Here is a 21208-nt window from a genome sequence, read left to right on the forward strand (position 1 = left end):
GGAGTTTAACACAAGCCGACTTTGAGTTCCAGTCTATTTTCACCAGCTGTTTATAAAGTGCCCTTTTGCTACCGAAATCGGCTCTCGGGAAAGCGGCACAGTTTCAGCGGCGGATTTCGCAGAAGGAGCCTGAGCTTTTCCTTCCGCCTTTTGTATTTCTGTTTCTTTGCACCTCGAGAGAGCAGTCAATTACAGGGCGATATAAAGAAACCCGAATGGCAGCTCAAACACTCGACACGCCGATCAAAACAAAGCCGGGAACCTTTCTTCCAAAGCTACTGCTGCCTCCAGAATCAGCCTTGAGTAATACTGGCAAGGGTTCAGGAGAAACCGCAGCAGTGTGCCCAACCTTTCTAATCACTAACACTTCATTATGCGCAATAAATACTTTATTATTACAGTGTTTATTAGATTACTTAATTCACGACGTGCCTTTACAGTTACACGTACATGTGGCAGTCTGGTTCGGTTGGTCTTTGTGACAGTAGGCTCCTTGCAGGGTCAGCACAGTGGTGCCCTTAGGTCACTAGTCATTGTAGCATCTTTCCCTGTAACCAGTCTGTGCATCCAAGGGAAACAGCAAGAACACCCCAAGAGACACTTGTAGTGGCTGCTTTCCTCCTCTTCTTTCAGAGAATTTGGCATTAGTGTTTGGTGGGATCCCAGTGGAACTATGCCCTTGTGAGCAGAATATCAGAAATGCTCAAAACTTCCTCCAGCTGGGGTGCTGCACATCTCTTCTAAGCAAAAGTTTATTTGAAGTCAAATAGAAGCAGCAACAGCAGCAAATGGCAAGGCCGGAAGGGACCCTAGAAAGCAGGATACAGTCAAACCTCGGTTTACGACTACCTCGGGGAGCGACTGCTTCGGCGAGCAACTGCTGCGGACCCGGAAGTGTTTACATCTGGGTTCTGCGGCGTCGGATGTGCAGACGCGATCTGCGCAGCATGTGTGTGCGCAGAAGCGCTCTATCGGCGCTTCGCGCACGCGCAGAAGCATGCCTTCGGGGAGTGACCGCTTCAGCGAGCGACCGCCTCCGCGGAACAGATTGTGGTCACAAACTGAGAGACCACTGTATCTTGTATATGGGGAACCTTCACAATATGATCATTCAGGCTCCTCTTGAAGGCTTCCAAGGAAGTACATCAGAATGTAATAAGAGGCTGATGGAGCCTTTCATATTCAGCGTACTCTTCTTGCAGTGGCCAGCAAGATGCCTATGGCAAGCCAGCAAGCAGGATCTGAGCACAACAGCAATCTCTGCACCTGGTATCCAGAGGTTTACTTCCTCCAACAAAATTAATCTGCTGCTAATGCACTATTATTGTGTCAATAATATGTTGCAGAATACACCTGTGGTAAAACACCAGACTGGAGGGGTCATCTTCCTGGGATTGGAGCCTCTGGGTGTGAACAAAGTTGGGGCCTGCCTCTTCCTTTCTGCACTTGTTCTAACAGCTTCATTTGGCTGCTCCAATTCCTGAATCTCACCTCCTGAGTCCCTTATTCCTGGCCTTGCAGTAACCTTGATACAATGGTGGGATGTGCCTGTGGGAAAGGCAGCAATCCCTACCATCCTTCACTTGCTCTCCCCCCCCCCCCACGGACTGCCCTACAGTCACTACAGGGAACCAGGTGTGCAGATTACTCCTGCCTGTCCTCTCTATGAGGAAAGATCAGTTTGGGCTTTGAATGCACCAGCTGTATGGACTGGATAATGGGTAAATGGAATCCCGGGGCATATTTCATGGCATGTGGCTGGGGCAAAAACCCTGGCTCTAGGAAACAGGTCTCTTATTAAGGAGGGGGGTTTCCCAATCCTATATTTCCTGGAGAAAGTTGTTGGTGGCTTCATCCCTTCACTTTTTTTAAATTTCATTCTCTACCCTCCACCCCCTACCCCATCTGAAAGGGGACACTGGCAAGAGCATAGAAGGGGAACATCACCATTGAACAGTTTATACTGGATCATTTTTCACAATCCTCAGCTTGGGGAAGGGGTGAAAGAAAAAGTTATATCTTTTTTTCCTTCTTGCCAGATCTGCCATTTGTCCTCAGCATCTGTTGCAGAGTAATGCCTTTTGAAGTGTGAGGGGGGAGAAGGGAGATGCAGGAGGGAGGGAGATGATGAGAAGAAGAAGACGACGAAAGGAAACTGGAGCCTGTCATATTTTGTTAGATTCCTGGGTCCTGGGGAAAGTGTTTGCTCCTTTCAGCATGCCCGCAGCGTAGCGAGGGTTTAAAAGCTGTAGCCTGGGATGCTCAGGGAACAGCAGAGCCTGCAGATGAATAAGTGATTAAAACAGAATCATGCAGAGCACACAAACAGTTGGAGGGTATCACAAACAGCAAGAGCTCAGGCCGCTTTTGAAAGAAGGAGGTTTTTGCTTCCTCTTCTGTGCTGAAAACTTCTTACCTTAGCCAAGGAGTCAGTAGAGACTCAATGGGGCAGGGTGATGAAAGAATTGCTAGGTTGCACCAGATCCTTGGTCCTCAGCATTCTGCCTTCACAACAGCAACCAGGTAGATTCCTGCAGGAAGCTCCCAAGCCAGCCATGGCAGGGTGGTATCCCTGCCCTGTAGCAGTATGTCGGGATTTGATCAACCAGGTGGGGGAAGTCTGAACAGAAGTTGGCAGCGACTGAACAGGCAGGTACAGTCTTGTCACCTAGAACTTAGCAATGCCTTTGTGGATGGGAGCAGAGCCACCCGCCCCAATGGAGCAATCTCATATTCCCGCAAGGCAAGAGAGTATCACGAGTGAGCATGCCATGCCTCATCTTTAAAAGCTGGGTGGGAGGGATGGGGAAACTTGTTGGGATATCTGTGTTGCCCCGATCTATTTCTGAACTCCTTTTCCTGCACCTGAAATCCTGAATTGTGACTCTTGAGATATATGCTGCTGAGATTGTACCTTTACTTTCCTGAATAAAGATCTCTTACTTACAAGTAAGAGCCTCTGTCTGTGTGTGTTAGGCGGGAGCCAGGGCACCTGCCTTTGAGCCCAGCAGCTGTGTGTTTGGCTGTTATGACAAGAGAGAAATGGGGAACATCTGGCCCTCCAGACAACACTGGACTACAACTCCCATCAGCCCCAGCCAGCATAGCCAATGGTCAGTGATTATGGGAGTTGCAGAAGAAAAACATCCACAGGTCCCCCACATCTGATTTAAAGTAAACTTTGCTCTCCATGTATTCACCCAAACCAGAGGTTGGGAACCTGCAGCCCTCCAGATGTTGGACTCCAGCTACAATGCTCTCTGGCCATTTGCTGTGTTGTCTTTGGTGGTATATGAAAGTCCAACAACGCCTAGAGGGCAACAGGTTTCCCCACCCCTTATCTGAACCCTTTTAAAACCATTTGGGGTTAACTGTTCTTCTAATACAGGCATCCCCAAACTTCGGCCCTCCAGATGTTTTGGCCTACAACTCCTATGATCCCTAGCTAACAGGACCAGTGGTCAGGGAAGATGGGAATTGTAGTCCAAAACATCTGGAGGGCCGAAGTTTGGGGATACCTGTTCTAATACCATGTTGCAGTGAGTTCCATAAGTTAACTATACATTGAATCCAACTTCAAGGCTGGATTCTTGAGGCATCTCCCCCCACCAGAATCCATTAGCAGAGAATGGCAATAAAGTGTTTGTGTAGCAGTGGGATAAAGACAGCATTAGGCGACTCAAGGGTAGGGATGGGCAAATATTTCAGTTTTAGTTACTTGTTTCTACATTTTAAGTTCAGTTCTTCACATTTCTACATTAGTCATGAAAATTCAGTTTGGGGCAAGTTTCCCCCCCCCCCCCTTCTGAACACGTTAGGTGCTATTTTTCCTAATCTACACATTTTTGCAAAGCAGTTTTTCCTACTGAATCTGTGTGTGTTATTTTCACCAATATGTGCATTTATACACAAACTTTACTCTGGCGTGTGCAGTTTTATACGCGTTACTTGGGTGGAGAGTTCCATTGCATAATTTGGAAAAGTGCAAATTTCAAAGGATGAAATGTGAATTTTTAGATGCGAACTGAATGAGAGTTCTCCCCCCATCCCTGCTCAAGGGAACCAAGTTCAAAAAGCAAATCTCTACACAAGTTTTTATCCCACAAAGCAGAACACTACCAAGTAGCACTATTCAGTTGGATATATTTTGTCACGAAGATGCTCAGCTATCTGGATCAGACTGAAAGCTTTAGAGAAACTGGGTGGGGGGTGGGGGGTGGAGAGAAGCCTGGCGCATTTTATTTATTTCTTTGCAGGCGATGTAACCAGCACCCTGTCAGTCAAGACGGGAACACAAAGCTGCCTTAGAGATCAAAAGAAAAGTAAAGGGGTGATTTAACATGCATTAGAATATTGTTACTTGTGAAAAGGCCCCCCTTCCCTTTTCTTGGTAACAACATGAATTAATATGCCAATTTGAATTTGGTTCACCAAAGAGGCTCTTGTGGATTGCGTATAGATACAGTTATCTGTTTAGGGCAGGGAGGTTGGGGTTCCAACTTCGGTTTTTGTTTTTATTTAATTGGAAAACTGATTTGAGAATTAGAAACACTCCAAAGGGAAAGCTTGGGGGGGGCTGTTTAGATGAGAGGGCATGGGAGAAAAGATTGAATGGAAACCATGATATTCCGTGTTTCTCCAAAAATAAGCCATAACCCGAAAATAAGCCATACCCCGAAAATAAGCCATAGTGATAGGCAGTTTAACCTTGTAGGTTACTTAATTACTTAATAAAAAATAAGACATCCCCTGAAAATAAGCCACCGTGTTTTTTTTTGAGGAAAAATAAATATAAGACGGTGTCTTATTTTTGGAGAAACACGGTATTTCTCAGGGATTTCTGTATTAACTTGTGCTATTGTGCACCTGTGTGTGTTTGTACCAGGGATCAAATCTTTTTTTAAAAAAAATATTTATATTGTATTAAGGTGATTTCAGTTAAAAGAAATAAAGTGATACAGAAAAAAGAAGGGAAAGTTAGAGGGAAGGAAAACAACAACGATACGTATAAAAGTGAAAATATGTACACACACACAAAGCAATATACGATATTCACATACATTCATGTATAAATTGGTATAGTGTTATTGTCCTAGTTCTTATGTAAATGTTAATAGCCTACCACATTTTGTATAAACTCATTCCAAATGTTATAGTATTTATCTATACAGAGTCTGCGCCTGTAATCAATCCATTCATAAATTGCCAGTGATATCATATCATCAATCCATTGATTGAAGGGTATCGTATCTTTATTTTTCCAATTCCTCAATATCAATCTCTTGGCCACCATTAGGGCATGGGAAATCCATTTCCGTTTTCCTTTTGATAATTTCCATACTGCAGGTATGGGCGGGGTATAAATAAATTATTATTATTATTATTATTATCATCATCAATAAAATATTCTCCGCTGAAAGGTTTAACTTTTTCTGCACAGTCATAGTTACACAGTCCAGCACTTTCTCCCAAAACTTATTAAGCAAAGAACACTGTATAAGTATATAAGTATGTGTTTCAGAGAGGCATTGTCTAAGCCACATCTCCAACACTGAGCTTTCTTAGCTAACCCTTTTTTATACAACCGTAAAGGAGTCCAATAAACTCTTGTATTAGTCTTAATTTTAAATCTAATGACACCTTAGGTATTGAAGCTAATACATTTTCCCACTGTTTGGGTAATAATGAAAGTTCCAATCATCTCTTGCAGTCTGCATATTGAACTTGTGTATTGTTAATAGATATCTATAGAAAGTAATTTGCTGGCTTTTTATTTTTGAATTGAGTTGTCCAATTGCTCCAATATCTCAGGTATCTCGGAAGCTAAAAGAGCTGATGGCCCAAACACACTTGTAGATGTTGTAATTGAAGATATTGCCATTTGGCTGCATCTGATAGATGATATTTTTGTCTTAAAATAGCAAAAGTATAAAATTCATCTTCCCCATCTATCAGTTGGTCGATACACCTGCTTCCATCCAATTTTTCCATATCGCCATCTTTTTTGCAATTCTTAGTATGGGGTTCCCCCAGAAAGTAAGCTTCCTGCAGCCAATCATAAGCCGTGCTTTAGTTTTTGACCTTTTGGAAGTCAAACGGACTTCCGGAACGGATTCTGTTCAACTTCCAAGGTAAGACTGTTTCACAGAACCCCTGTGGTTCTCAGAAGGGGTGGCGAGCCTCCTGGACCTGCAGCTAGTTTCTTCATGGCCACTTACTTCCAGGCATCGTAAGGAAGGTCTCCCTCCACAGATGCCTCTGAATGCCAGTTGCTGGGAGCCACAAGTGGGAAAGAGAGCTGTAGCGCTTGGGTCCTGCTTTCAGACTTACCATAAGCATATGGTTGGCCACTGAAAACAGGGTGATGGACTAGATGGGCCGTTGACCTGACCGAGAAGACACTTCTTTTGTTCAGAGCACCCTCTAGATGTGGGAGTCATCTTTCTTGGATGTACTGGAAGGCATTTCTGTGGCTCAAATAGCTGGTGGACAGATCTGGCGTCAGAAGAAGGGAGTTTGGTTTAGGAAAGAGAGTGAGTTGATCACCTTCAGTCATATCACGCCTTCCTTCCCTGTTGCACACACCTCTTTGTGCCTGAGCATGCTGAGCTGGCGGGGGGGGGGGGGAGGGGAGGGAATCACCATGGTGTCATGAATTGTTAGAGAATACATTTGTCAGCAATGGGGCAGGAGCTGGGAAGAAGGGCAGGAGGAGGAAGGTTACCATAACAGTACAGGCAAGGACTGTCTCGTTGTTTATTTATGGGGTTTCTCCCTCTTGCTTGGCAGCACTGAGGGAGACGAGCAACAGCACTGGGGGCACACTAGCCAAGCTTAAATATTCATTTCATGACTTGGCCTCCCGATGCTCTCGAGGCTGGCTGCTCAGTCAAGCCCAAAGACCCCAGAGTCAGCTTAGCCAGATGTGGGAGTCTGACCCACTTTGTGCCTGTTGTGGGGCACTGCGAGTGAGCAAGATGTTTCTTTCCCCCCTTTTTGGATGTGAAGTGGCTATTTGTCGTTCTCTGAGTTTGATCCCAAAAGAGTTTAGGTATGGCTGATCAGGTTCTCCTCTCAGTGCAACTCTCTGCTTCTGCCTGGTCCTTTTGAATCCTCCTCTCAGCTACAGGGGGATGGAAAAAGCTTTCCTAACAGGCTGATACACTATGGTGCCAATGCTTCGCGTGTGCGCTGGCTTCCGGTGCATTTCCAGACCCAATTCAAAATGCCATTTTTAAAAATAAATAAATTATTTTATTAGATTTTCTTCCAACCATACAAAACTGAAAATCACCATAACAGAAACAATAATAACACAGAGAGACACAACTATATGCCAATTTTAACCTTGAAAGCTCCAAATGACCTGGGGCCGGATTCCCACACATTCAACCGGGATAAAGGAGACAGAGAGACCCTTGCAGGAAGCATTGTTTAGCTTTGTTGGGTTGCCTTTTCAAGTGGCTTTTCTGTGTCCTTGTTCTAGGTCTGGGAGGCATTTCTGAAACCCCAAGCTCCCCGGGTGAATGTCTTCATGGCAGTGCCCACCATTTATGCCAAGCTGATGGAGCACTATGACAAGCATTTCCGACAGCCTCACGTCCAAGATTTCATTCATGCTGCCTGCCGGGAAAATATCAGGTAGGTGGTCCTACCTGAGCCAAAGCCACAGCCGTGTTTTCCTCTCCCTCTTCCCCTGACTTGAATTTAGTTGCATAATGGTAACATTTTATCCCTTCCTAGTTGCCCACCCTATCCCAGAAACGGGCTAATTTATTCTGTATTGGGAGGCTGGTACTGGTTTGCTGTAATTGAAAGGAATCGCTCTGCAGGTGCTTAAGGTCACCTCCAGCCCCTCTGAATGCACAGAAGACAATCCGCATCAACACATGGTCAAATTCCAGATCTGATGCTGATGGGTTCTGCCTTGAATTAAGCATGTAGGCCGTTCCTTCAGTTTAGCAAAGGCACACTACCTTTGCTGGAGGGTGAGTGATGTCCACATCATGGGCAAGGGATCAGTCCCAACAGCAGGCAGATCATCTTGATTTCAAGTTGGAAAAGAGGGTGAAATAATGGGAGGGTGCCGATTAGCAGACTCCTTTCTTTTTCTCATTTTTTTCCAGTCTTAAATTCAGTTCTCCACATCTCTTTTTCAGTTTGTGATATTTTTTTTAAAAAAAAGCATCATCATGAACATTCATCAGCATTTTAGTAAGAATTTCTCATAATGTACACATTTCTATGCAATGCACATTTTTTGCAATGCTGTTTTCCCAAAATAATGCTATTTTCACTAATATATGAGCTTTTTATGGACACTTTACCCCAGTATATACACTTTTGTTCACATTACATGGCTAGAGAACTGCATTGCAAAATGCGGGAAAATGCAAATGTTTCAGTTCTCGTATATTGTTTAGGAAAGGGTGTATTAGGTAGATTTGCCTTTAAATGTGAACTAATTGAAATTCTTCCATGGCCCCTGCCAGGCCCTTTCTGAGAGTTGTGGGAAAGGGTTGTCCAGGGACCCATGGAGCTGCTGTGCTGATTGCAGAATCTGATTTCCTAGATTTCAATGGGCACTTCTTTTGGCCCCCACTCTGAAGCTCTTCAAGGAGCTTTGCAGTTGTGCAGTGAATTAAACTGTCCACCGCAAATGATTTCCTTCTTTCAGAAGGAGGCTTTCAGAAAGCTGAACCAGGCACTTGGCAGGGGATACTTCAGGGACAGGATATTCTGCTTCTGGGGCGGATGTTGAGCTACATGGTCACCTTCCAATCTGGTGGTGCTGTTCCTATGATTCCATACAGCTTGCCCTCTGAGAGACAAGAGCCAGGGATCCAGCTTATTCTCCAGGCTAACCTCCTACTATCTTGTTAAAAACCATCTGTCATGTCTCTGCTCTCGGGTTGGGTTCCAAGATGTAGATGCAAAGCCCTTTTTCTGTTCTGGCTGGTGCCCAGCCCTCATCGCACTGTCACCACTTTGCAGCAGCGAATGCCGCCCTGTTTTCTTCTCTGCTTGTGGAGCGATTGCCAAGGAACGTCTTGCTCCGGGGCAAGACTGGCCCTAGAGAGTAGCCTGTCCAGTACGTTTTGCTTTCCTGGTGGCTGTCTTATGTAGGTGTTTTTTCTCAGTTACATTTTGTCCAGAGGCTATTCCTGTGCTCATGGGGGACCAGCACTTCTTGCAACCTGTATTGCATTTGCAGGAAACCAGGTCCATTACTTAGTTACTCAGAAGTTTTGGGGGAAGGGCCCAAAGAGGCAAACATGGATATTCTAATCTGTAGGCTGAGATTCACATTTAAAACATTAATATCACAGAATGCAAGCCAACTGATTTCCCATCCAGATCAACGCAGATCAATTCTTCAATTAACCTGCAGCCCACCACAGATCACTCCAGATCAGTTTCTCTTCCATTGATTTACCCCAACTTAATTTCCCAACAGATCCTGCTCCAAATCAATGCAATTCCTTTTCAGTTACCCCCATTCATTATCTCTACCAAAGTCATCTTAAATTATTTTTTTCTCACCACTCCCAGTTAATATCCTACTCGGTTACCCACCCAGACATGTCCATCCTGTCTGAATCCATCCTAAGGTGTAAGGGAGAGGTGGCATGATGCTGAGTTCCCCTTTTCTAGGTAGTGCTGCTGAAAGCAGAATCCGGCAGGCCCCTGCACTTGGTTCTAAATAGATATTGAACAGCTGTAGCAATAAGCCTGCTCTGCAGTTGTTAAGCAACTTAACTCTTGCTGGCATCCCTCCTTGCAGACTGATGGTGTCAGGATCTGCAGCCCTCCCAGTCCCTCTCCTGGAGAGGTGGAAGAGCATCACTGGGCACACACTGTTGGAGAGATATGGGATGACGGAGGTTGGGATGGCGCTTTCGAACCCGCTCCATGGCCCTCGTATACCAGGTAAGAATCTAGCGAGGGCTGCAAGCTGTCCTACAATAATTAAAGTGCTTTAGGTACTGTACGTTTGGAGAAAAGGGGGAGGTGCTTTCAGATCAGGACTGTACTAAGCATCTGTTTTGGCAGGTAAACCCTCACCTCTTTAAATCCATAAATAAGGCTGTTATTGCTGTTTAAATGTATATATCAGGACTGGGGAAGCCTGTGGCTCACCTGATGTTGTTGGACTCCAGCTCACATAATACCTGACATATGAGTTGTGCTGTCTGGAGCCAACAGGAGTTAGCTAATGACCCACAAGTGGGACCCAAGCTCAACAGCACCCCCCACTCCCCACCCCAGTGGTTTCAGCAAGTGGTATTCAGAAGCATACTGCCTCCACCAAGGAGGCAGAGCGTAGCCGTCATGGCTAGTAGCCATTGGCAGCTTTCATGAATTTGTCAGATGGCTTTAAAAGAGGATTCAACAAATTTGGTAGCCATCACTGCCTCATTTGGGAGTGCATTCCGTAGTTTATCTATGTGCTGAGTACTTTGGTTTCCCCAGAAAATTCAGCTTCATTGGATGTCCACAAGTTCTAGTGCTATGAGAGAAGGACAAAAAATTTTCTCTATCTGCTTTCTCCATGCCATGTATAATTTTTGTATGCTTCTATAAGTTTTCTTCTTGCTCTTCTATGAACTGAAAAACCTCAAATGCTGCAGCCCAGACCAGCAAAACTCTCATCCTCAAACACATCTTCAGCTGATGTGCGCGGATATTGCTCCCCAGAGACTTCACCCACTGTGTCATAGCAGACCCAAAGAACAGGGTTTCTTTAGAACTGCCCAGCGGAGGTGGCGAAAGGCAGCATCCTGGGCCCTGTGATTGCAGCTTTTCAAGCTTAAGGTGTTAAGCAACAGTGGCACGATCAAAGTGCTCCAGCGCCATGACGCTCTTCCAGCGCTGTATTCGGTAGTAGGATGCATGCCAAGAATCTCCCTAGAGACAAAGATGAAAAAGGAGCGAGATGCTGAGGTTGACACAACACAGACAAAAGAGAATAATTAGAACAACCAAAAGCTTCAGGACTGGACAGCTGGCACTGCGGGGTATGGAGTCGTCAGGCAGCATGAGAAAACGTATTGTAAAGTCAGTTCCCAGGGAGCCTCACCATGGGGGCAAACCTGCACAAGGCCAGACTTCTGAACTCCGTACTAAAAGAACAACCCCAGTGAGTCTCTGTTTGGAAGGAGCGTGAGCAGATAGAGGACGCACTCAAGGAAACCTGTGGCCTGTGCCCTCGGATAACCTCTCTCAGGAACCTGGCTGGCAACTGGGTGCCCAGATGTGTACAGGGTGTCTCATTCATTCCAAAGGCAGGTACAGCTCTGCACATGCAAAGGAATGTTCCCCACAGATCTGCTTTCTCTGTTGGAATGACATGGGAAGCTGCTGTGTGCAGGCAGATCTGCCTGTGTCTTCTGCTGCCAGGACTCATACCCCTGCCCAGTTTTTCACATGTAATATACGTGTGCAATATATTTTTCATCCTAAGTTTATTTTAGAGTGCTGGCAAAATGGGGGGGGGGAGGATTCCCCTCTCCTCCTGCCACCTTTGCAATTCGCAGAGGCATTTACGCCCCAGTCCCCCCTCTCCACTGCCTCCCAGTTGTCTCCTTTCCACCCTCCACCCCTAGCTCCAGGGACCATGTCATGTCATCTGTAGAGCCCTGACACTTCTGTTCTCAAGGTGCTGAGATCTAAAAGTATAGGAGAGGTTCTGTCCGAAAGAAGAGGAGATGAAAGATTTGGAGATAAGCGCTTTGCTCGTACATGGTTAAAACCCTGCTTAAAATGCTTCTGTTTTCTGCAGTGTGCACACACTCTTTCTCTCTCTCCTCCTCTTTCTCTCTCTCTATCCCCCCGGTGTTGTTACTGTGAAGGGAGATGAATAATTCATGGCCAGCGAATGCCTCACTGGGCCTAATCACCACTTTAATTGGAGGTTTAGATCAGAGGCGGCTAATAGCTCCTACAGCGGGGACTCCATAGATTGTTGACAGGGAGAGTGCTGAGAGCCTTATCGTTGGCCTGTTTCAATTCTCTGAGGACACCACCACACATAACAGCATCCAGGTCCCCTGATACTGAAGGACACAGACCGCAGGGCCAATTAAATTTATCAGGGAAGAACTGACAACTAACTTAAACAGGGGTGGGGGGGGGAGAACTGGTGAAGGGCTAATAGGGTTGCTCCCTTCTCTGACGGCTGCCTGTCTTGGGTTGCCGGGGCTGAGTTTAGCTTGGCAGGCAGCTTGCCAAAGGCCCAGGAGCTCACAAACTAAAAGGGGACAGGTGCAGAGACCTCTCCCCTGGTTATATGGCAAGAATCAGAAAAGGCCACGGCTGCTTTTTAAAGAAAACCCCCAAACATCTCTCCATCTGCATAGGATTGAATCTTCCTTTCTCTTCTTCCACTCCCACTCCCTGGCCATCTTTGCCTGGCATCACCGGGGAGCTGAATTGGACCCTCTGTTACCCGTACAGACTTAATTTTTATATGTCACTCGGCCCCGATGAGCGCGAGTCATTGTCTTTGCGCGAAGACTTTAATTGCACTGCCATGCTGGTATCACTATAATTAACATTGTCAGCGTTTCCCAGCCTTTTATAGACCTCTGCTTTCAAAGGTTTGTCATTTTGGGTTGGGAGGGGAGGGGAAAAAATAGACCCTTTCTGGAAAGAGTGTGATAAGTCAGCTCTCAGTGGGTAGCTTTTTCCTTTTAAAATATATCTATACATTGGGTTTATTTTGGCAATATAGGGACTGAATTAAAGTATGGGAGACTTACGGTTGGTTTTCCTCTGCACACGAGGGGGGATTGTTGCATAGTCTGAGTACAGAGACCTCCTTATCTTTGCAATAATTAAATTTCTGTCATGTCATGCACTGGTTGTGAATCAGACACACATGTACAGCTCACTCAGGAAGATGCACCATCCATTGTTTCCATCTTTTGTAAATTGGTGTTGGAGGAATCGCTGTCAAAACACTGCAGTGCCTTCAGGTCCTGGGTGCGGGTGGCTAGAGTCCTTTCATTTCTGATCGATGCTTCAAAGCCAATTGTCAATAGCTTAGTCAAAGGGCAGGTTTGAAATGGTCGTTTTCTGCAGAGGCAGCCACAGAAAAAGCTGCTGTTGGGCCAGCACTCTCCACTCCAGTCTTCTGGATGCAACTGGTGACACCCCAATAGGGATGTTCTACCAGTTAGTTCCGGGCTCAATACAGAGTGCTGGTTTGGGCCTTTAAAGTAGGGCCGCCATACGTCCGGATCTTCCCTGACATTACTGGGATTTCAAAGGTGGAATTGATGTCCGGGTTGGGGGGGGGGGGTAATTTCTGAAAGGCGGCACTTTGTCCTGGATCTTAGGCAAGTTAATAGAAAAACCGCTCAACAATTTGGGGGGGTTCTTAAAAATATGGCAGCCCTATTTAAAGCCCTATGCAGCTCAGAATACAGTACCTCAAGGACTGCATCTCCACATGTGCCCACACCCTTCATTAGAGGGCCCCCCTCCGTGTGCCCCCCTTCAAGGGGGGGTGCAAAGGATGGCCACCGGAACAGACCTTTTCAGTAGTATGTCCCCTCTCCTCCCCCTGTAGAATGCTTTCCCTAGGAAGACACACCTGACACCATCCCTGCCAGTCTTTTGACACCAAGCTGAAACCTTTTGGTATACTCAGGCCTTTGCCTGCTATGCTGGTGGTCACTTTTTAGTGAGGTGGGTAGGACTTGTCATTATTATATTATTGGATGGGAATTTGATTTTTTGGTGTGTTGTTGATCATTTTAAAATTTTCAGATTTTGAAATTGCTTTTGTGTGTTGCATTTTATCAAGTTTATTTGAGACTTTTTCTTTTGTATAAGGCAACTGATAAATGTTGGCATAATAATAAAAATGATAATAATTCTGCTGGGCCCCTGCTAGTATGCAGTATCCTTGGTCCTTAGCTGCCTCTGCCTCTTGCTTGGTGTTCTCCCCTGTCACGTCAGGGCTTTTTTGTCCCCATTGCATCCTCCCTCATGCTGTTGATGCAAGCTGGCATACTGCTCAAGGCCCTCTCCTCCAGCATCAGGGCTATCCTGCCTCTTCTCTGCATCACATGACTTCTGGGTGAAATGAGAAGTGTGTGGCCTTTACCCTCTTGACTTTCCCAGCTCCAGCAGGGTTTCTCGGCACAGTTTGTGGCCCTCTTCAGCTTGCCTGCCCCTTTGTAACTGGACCTGTGCCCTGGACCAAGGGCTGTGCTGCTGTACTACTTCCCAAATTCTATGCCAAGATAGCTACACTGTGCCATCTGATTCAAATTAAAAAACCAAACTGGGCAAAAGCTGTTAAATTTTTCTTTAATAGTAAACACTTAGGATGTTTTTTTGTGTGAGAGAGCGCTTTTATGGAAAGCCACAGTTGAGAGAACTCTGAAAATGGATTTCCACTGAAACAAGGAAATGTTCTGCAAATGTCCTGAACTAAATAGCTCACATTTTGACCCATTGCTGTTAGCAGTTGGTGCTGGGCTTGCTGTCTGTCCAATTGCTCCACCCACCAGCTTTCAACTTCCTCTTTCTTTCTTTTTTCTTTTTTATATAAACTTTATTGAAAATAATACTAAAAATCAACAAACATAAAAACATACACTTTACAAATCATAGGTTTACAAACCTTCAAGTACTATAAATGTATAGATATACCCTATTACACAACTCCGTCCTTTCCTCATACTACTACTTTATCATTTACACTCTAATCGTTTCTCAAACTTAATCACATTAAGCCTTCATATCATAAATAACCATACTAAAAAAAAGACATAAATTAAAGCAAATAAACTTATCCTCTCTTCCCATACGACTTCCACTTATCTTCATCCCGGAATGGCTAACTTAACTCAATACTGCTTCTGTTAAACTAACACATTTCCTTAGTTATTCCTCTTATTGTCATAATTTTCATAAATGGGCCATTCCATTGTCACGGGTGGGACACTTGGACCATGTTTTTTGGTATTCACACATGTGTAAGAATGTAAATATACATAAAAATTAACAACCAAAATTTGAACTATGTTCTTAATAAGATACTGAACATTTTACTAATTTTTTATTATTTTTATGGATATTTTTGACAATTTTATTAAATGTTAAAGTATTGTCACGGGTGGGACAAAAAAAGGACACGGAGCTTGAGATAAGTTTGATTTATGGAAAAACTCTGTGAGTTGGGAGGTGAATCAATTATAAACTCAGCATATCTGTTTAAATCAATGTTTATTGGTTACAACTATGCAATCAGAAATTTAGGTTAAGAAATTTAATGATACAAAATTAAGGAAAAAATGCTGTCACGGGTGGGACAATGAAATGTCACGGGTGGGACGCGTCTGGCATACACTTGATTTAACATACAATTAAGGTTGTTAAAAATGGAATAATTACAAAAAAACCTTTTGCTATTACTATACTTACTATCTACTATAGCCTACAAAGTATAATGTTGTATTTACTAAAATTAAAATCTATTTTAAAAATATTTTCTTCTAGTCCATCTCTGGGCCAATTAACCACTTTCAAACACATCTACATTTTCAGTAAATTCATAAAAAATGTTCCTTCTGACTCGTTTAACATTAGGTTGGGGTAAGATACTAAGAATATGTTCAAACTGCACATATGATATGTCTTTTTCATCAACTTGAAACAGCTTTCCAGAATTGTTAACTGCTCGCATACACATCACCTTGACTTCTCCATCATCTTCAACATTACTTTGGCATATTGCAGCATATCTATATTTAGTAGGCCTGGTTCTTTGTCTTTTTGTAGTTGTTTCAAATTCAACTAAAACATATGTCCCAATAGTCACTCCATCAACAAACGGCTTCACTCCAACCACCGGCACATCTGTTTCATTTGTACAACTTGCTACACCATCTTGTTTTTCTGTGTCACTATCAGAATCTCTGTAAACATCAGAAACTTTTAACTTGAACAGTTCTGTGAAGACTACGTGGGTGGACTTTTGAAAAGAAGGTCCATAAACTAAACTTCTTTTGTCTTTAGCTTTAAAAAAATGGTTGGACTGCACGTTTGGAATCTTCCTCACCAAAGTCCAGCGCTCATCTAGCATCGCCATATTTGCACTGATATCAGTAGGTGTTAAAAGGACAAACTTCACTCTCGGTACTGCTTTTTCAGCACATTTAACAAAATCTGATGCTGAATTGATTACTACTCTCCTTTGTTTCACTGCATTCCAAACTGCTTGCTTAGTTAATCCACCAATCCCATCCACGGCACCCTTGCCGTGGGATGTAGCAAAAAAAAACCATTCCCCATCAACACCAAAGTCTTCAGGCATAAAACACAGATTGGACAGTGTGTACTTATTTTTGAACTGACCAGCACACCCATCAGAAAAGATTTTGACCTTTGTCAGTCTGTTAAATTCTTTCTTAAGTTCTTCAATTATGGCTTTTAGGCATGCATATACTGAGTATTTGTCGTGGGTTAAGTGATCCGAAACCACGGCAAAAGAACGTACTTTGCCTTGAGTCCAAGCGCAACCAGTAAATACTGTGATTTGGTTGTGGGTCCAGTGTGCACTTTGGATTTCATCTTGCGATGTTGCCAAATAGTTTTCAGCAAAATCCACTTGAAGAATCACCTCATCATCAGCTACTGTGTCCTTCATATTTTTGAAAGCTTTAGCTTGTAATCGCTTTACAAAGAAGTGCTTCTTAAATTTACTAAATTGATTTTGTAGCTCATTGACAGCTTCTTCTATGGTTCCTTTTGCTTCAAAAACCTTAGGCCGGCTAGAACAGTCATCTTTCCATTGCTTCCAGAAAATCTCAGACGACATGTTTAAGTCTTCATCAATTAGGGTGTGCAAATTAAGTACACACTTTTTGCATTCACCATTCATGCACTTTTCATTTTCCAAATCACAACAAGTAAGGCTCAAAAGATCAGAATGTGTGGAAGGAAAAAAAATGTCTTTCCTACTTATGGCTTCAATTAGGAAATTGAAATTAGCGTGGTATTTGCAAACGCAAACATTGTGTGGCATTTGAGAAGCTAAGTCAATATTTTTAGGCCTCAGTTCATAAAATTTTGATTTGCTGATTTCAACTGTTGGGTTATCAATCTTAAATAAGGCATAGGCCTCTTGGACTGTCATATTCATATGCCGCTTTTGGATTTTGATTCTTTTTCCACTTGTTGGATCTTTAATAGATTTGACATCCTTAATTCCTGGTGCCTGCCTGCTAATATCATCTGAATTATAAAACTCATGGACCTTTGCGATATTATCTTGTGAAATAATAGAACTTTTGGTGTTCTGTTTAGGGCTTTTATCAAATAGTGTTTTTGACGCTTGAGGTGAACTCTCATACACAAGCTTTCGTAACACGGCTATTCTTTTCCGTGGACTTAATGGCAACACTCTTTTAACTTTGGTAACAGCCTTTCCAAGAGATTGTGGGCATTTAAATGACCCAATCTCTGGAATAGTAGTGTCGCCAATTGGCCTAGATTCTTTTTCTTTTATCTTTTGTCTGTACTTTCTTTTGCGCTCAGTTTCTTTCCGTCTGTATTCCATAAGTGATTTTGCAGACAAATTCTTTACCAACTTCATCTTTTCTCGCCTCTTCTTATCTCTGACCCTCTCCTTTTCTTTGAAGCTTTCACATTTGTTTTTATCTTGTTTTAGTTTTTCACGCAGCTTTCTCATACGTTCTGCAGATGTAGTCTTTCCCATTTTGTGTATTGATTCAAAGGTTATATTATCTGTATTACTGTATGTATTCGCATTAGGGTAAAGTAACGGTAACTGCCTTTGTTCCAGAAGGAACAGCTACTATTGGTTCATTCAAGCAGCTGCATTTGGCTCCTTAGTCTTATTGGTTTCCACCAAAAGGCAGCTTTGTGATTGCTTGAGATTGTTCCCTCCAAAATGTATCTCTTTCTAGCTAGTTCCCCTCTCCTCAGTCCCCTCAGTCTTGTTTGCCAGAATAAAGAATTATTACATGAGGAATCTGTCTCCTGTCTGCAGAGAGCTGAAATCACTTGCTGAAATCACTAACTCAAGCTACAACAGTTAGCAACCTAATAAAACAAGCTGAAAACTGTCACGGGTGGGACAGAAAAAAATTATTAAAATTTCATGGTGTTTACATTAATTAACTGCATTTTTATTATTGATAGGTGTGTTATACTCTAATACATACTCCCACAATAAAACAAACATAACCTATAAATTAGTTTTATCACAAAATAAACTTTTGTACCTTTTGCTGTCACGGGTGGGACACTGAAACAGCATCCCATTCAATAATAAAAATAAAATAGAAATAACTTACCTATTTAAAAATTTTCAAGTCCAATGTGTAGACAAAGTTATTCACTTTAATAATATACCAACAATGACAACCACAATTTTTGTTTATCTTTAAAAAATAATGCCAACCTAAATGAACAAAATTAAGCTACACAATCAGAAAAGTGATACTGAAACTTCAAGCTCAAATTTCTCATGAAAAAAATAATTTCAAATTCTTTTTTCCTTTGGAATATTGAACTTTAATATGTTTAGTTAATGAAACTATAAGTAAAATAAGTATATTTTAAAAATAATTTTTTTCTTATCAGGCTCATTTTTCACGGAATGGCCCAAATAGTACAGGTTGTTAGAGACAGATCCAGGTTTTTAGTGTGGGGCAGTGCTTCCTCATATAATCTCCAAACTTCTCCCAACTCTGATGAAATTTCTGTTTACTTCCACCTCTAATTGAATTTGTTAATTTCGCTAGATCTAAATAACCGAATAATTTCTCTTGCCATTCGCTAATTTTTGGTATTTCTTGTTTTTTCCAATATGCGGCAACCAAGATTCTTGCCGCTGCTGTTGCATAGAGTACTAACTTTTCATCATTTTTATTTATAACTTCATCCAACATTCCTAATAGAAAACTTCCTCTTTCTTCCCCCCCCCCCCAGGGTCGGTGGGGATTCCACTGCCCGGAGTGCAAGTGCGCATAGCCTCAGAAAGGTCGCAAAAGGAAGGCCCCGCCTACACCATCCATGCTGAAGGCGATGAGAATGACACAAAGGTATTAACAAACTTGTGCAGAGGACAGGAAGGGCAAAGAGGTTAGGAAAGGGTTATTTTCTTTTTTTAGTTTTTTTTATTCTTTTCACACAAATTTACAACAAAAAATATCTTAATCAAAACATTATTACAAAAAAATTAACACAGGCTAACTTAGAATACAGTAACTAATAACTAATCATTACTTTATTGATTTAAAAAAAGGGTTGTTGTTTTTTTCATTTCTTCAATTCATTGAAGAAAGGAAAGGGTTATTTTCTCCTGTCTGCTTTGGTCCCCTTGCCAGGAGGAGTGAATTATCACCGAGGCTACTTTGGGGGCAGTTGGTGTTTTCTTCTTTTTGTTAGGTGGGGAAGCAAACTCAGCTTATGTTTCTAAGTGGGCCTAGGCCCCCCTGAACGCATGTTGCGAATACTGGAAAGGGGCCATAGCTGAAAGCCAGAGCACCTGCTTTGCATGCAGAAAGCCTCCAGTTCAGTTCCTGGTATCTCCAGTTAAAAAGTGGGTCAAGCAGGAGGTGATGGGAAAGGTTTATCCGCCTGAAATCCTAGAGAGCTACAACCAGTCGGAGCTGACAGTACTCTGCTAGAAGGCTGCTTCCTCTGTTCCTACTACAATACCGATTCAAATGGTGAACCTCCAAAATGTGGTTTCTTGGTTCAACCCAACCTGGACAAATGCTAGCACATTCAGAAGACTAGCTGAGCACTCTAGGATCTACCGGGAAAGTTAACTCAGAGGAGCTTGGCCATGAAAGAAATATTTGCATAAATCACTTATTTAGTCCTTGGCCTGGCATACACATCTATCTATCTATCTATCTATCTATCTATCATCTATCTATCTATCATCTATCTATCTATCTATCTATCTATCTATCTATCTATCTACGGTACCTACCTACCTATCTAATATAACTATAAACAGTTTTCTAGTAAAGAAATCCATACATGGCAGAACAAATTTCCACAAATTTAGCCAATGATTTTAATCTTTTATCTCTTTTGCAAGAAGGCAGTTTAGTCAATCATGCATTTCTCCAGGTCCACTTGTGCTGGAGGTTGTGCTCTGGGTGATTTCCAGACAGAAGCAGTGCTCATTCTAGCTGACATTAACAGGCCACCCATTCCTCACTTTGCTGCTGCTCCCCACCCTAAACCCGCCGATTTTATTTTTTTGCATTCTCTTTTTGAAGGCAGGAACCAAAATAAGTTATGCAAAGTGAAGAAAATGTTTCTCTTTGAAAAAGTTGGGGTTCCTGGTTGTTGAATTCGCACTCTCTCCCCTTTCATTCTTCCCCTGTCAGCCACATCCACCAGAGGGTGTTATCACCAAGGCAGCAACTTTATAATAGCAAGAGAAATCTTATTGCTGTATTACTGCTTGCCCAAAGCACAAGAAAATAACAGGTTTTGGGTTTGGTGTGTTAAAGAAAAGTAGGCACCCGGCAGATATATCCGCAAAGGAAATTTCAAAATTAGATCAGAAGAAGCTGCCTTAGACCTGGTCAGACTCTGAAGGGTCCCTCTAGTTCCCACCATCAACTCTGACCAGCAGTGGTATTACAGTGTTTCAAACAGGGAGTCTTTCCCAACCCTACCTGGAGATGCCAGGGATTGAACCTGGGACCTCATTCATGAAAAGCAGGTGCTCTGCCACTTCCCATGGCTCTTCCTCATAATTGGGACACCTGCAGAGAAATGGTCCAGTCCCTAGTTGCTGCCTGAGGAATGAAGGGGCACCTGGAGCAGCATCCCAAATGATGATTTTAAATAGTGGATGGGCTCATATGGTAGAAGGTGGTCCTTCAAAAATGTTATGAATGACCATATGTTGCTTAGAATACTTCCTTCCTCCATCTGAGGTTTTCTCTTTATAACTGTAATGTTTGGACGTACCTGTAGTCTAACTTATTTGAGTGTTTACTTCTGTAATTCCTGTCTCCAGTTTATGAGATTCATAATTAAACCTTCGTCTCAAAAGAGAGATAGAGATAGAAAGTTTAACCCACAGGATTAAATTCGATGGACAAGATTCTTGCAGTCATGTCAGAAAGTCGCACTTGGAAGTCCGAGAGCCATGCGATAGTGTGCCAAAAGAGCTGATGTCATTTGCAAAGCTAGT

The 21208-nt window shown here is 42.9% G+C and overlaps 1 protein-coding gene across 8 annotated transcripts in view; it reads left to right on the plus strand.

Moving 5' to 3' along the window:
- The window catches only part of ACSF3 (acyl-CoA synthetase family member 3), a 68477-nt gene that overhangs the window by 9257 nt on the left and 38012 nt on the right, over positions 1 to 21208 (plus strand). For 7 of the 8 annotated variants that reach the window (XR_009557791.1, XM_035118956.2, XM_035118954.2 and 4 more), the window contains 3 exons: positions 7487 to 7641; positions 9785 to 9930; positions 18973 to 19085. Coding sequence is in view for 7 of the 8 variants with exons in the window: in XM_035118956.2 (XP_034974847.2) it covers positions 7487 to 7641; positions 9785 to 9930; positions 18973 to 19085 (414 nt within the window). In the remaining variant the exon portion in view is untranslated. The remainder of the gene's footprint in view (positions 1 to 7486; positions 7642 to 9784; positions 9931 to 18972; positions 19086 to 21208) is intronic. The other variant, XM_035118958.2, reaches the window with a different exon arrangement.

The sequence above is a fragment of the Zootoca vivipara genome, chromosome 6 (genome assembly GCF_963506605.1).
Source record: "Zootoca vivipara chromosome 6, rZooViv1.1, whole genome shotgun sequence".
Classification (NCBI taxonomy): Eukaryota; Metazoa; Chordata; class Lepidosauria; order Squamata; family Lacertidae; genus Zootoca; species Zootoca vivipara.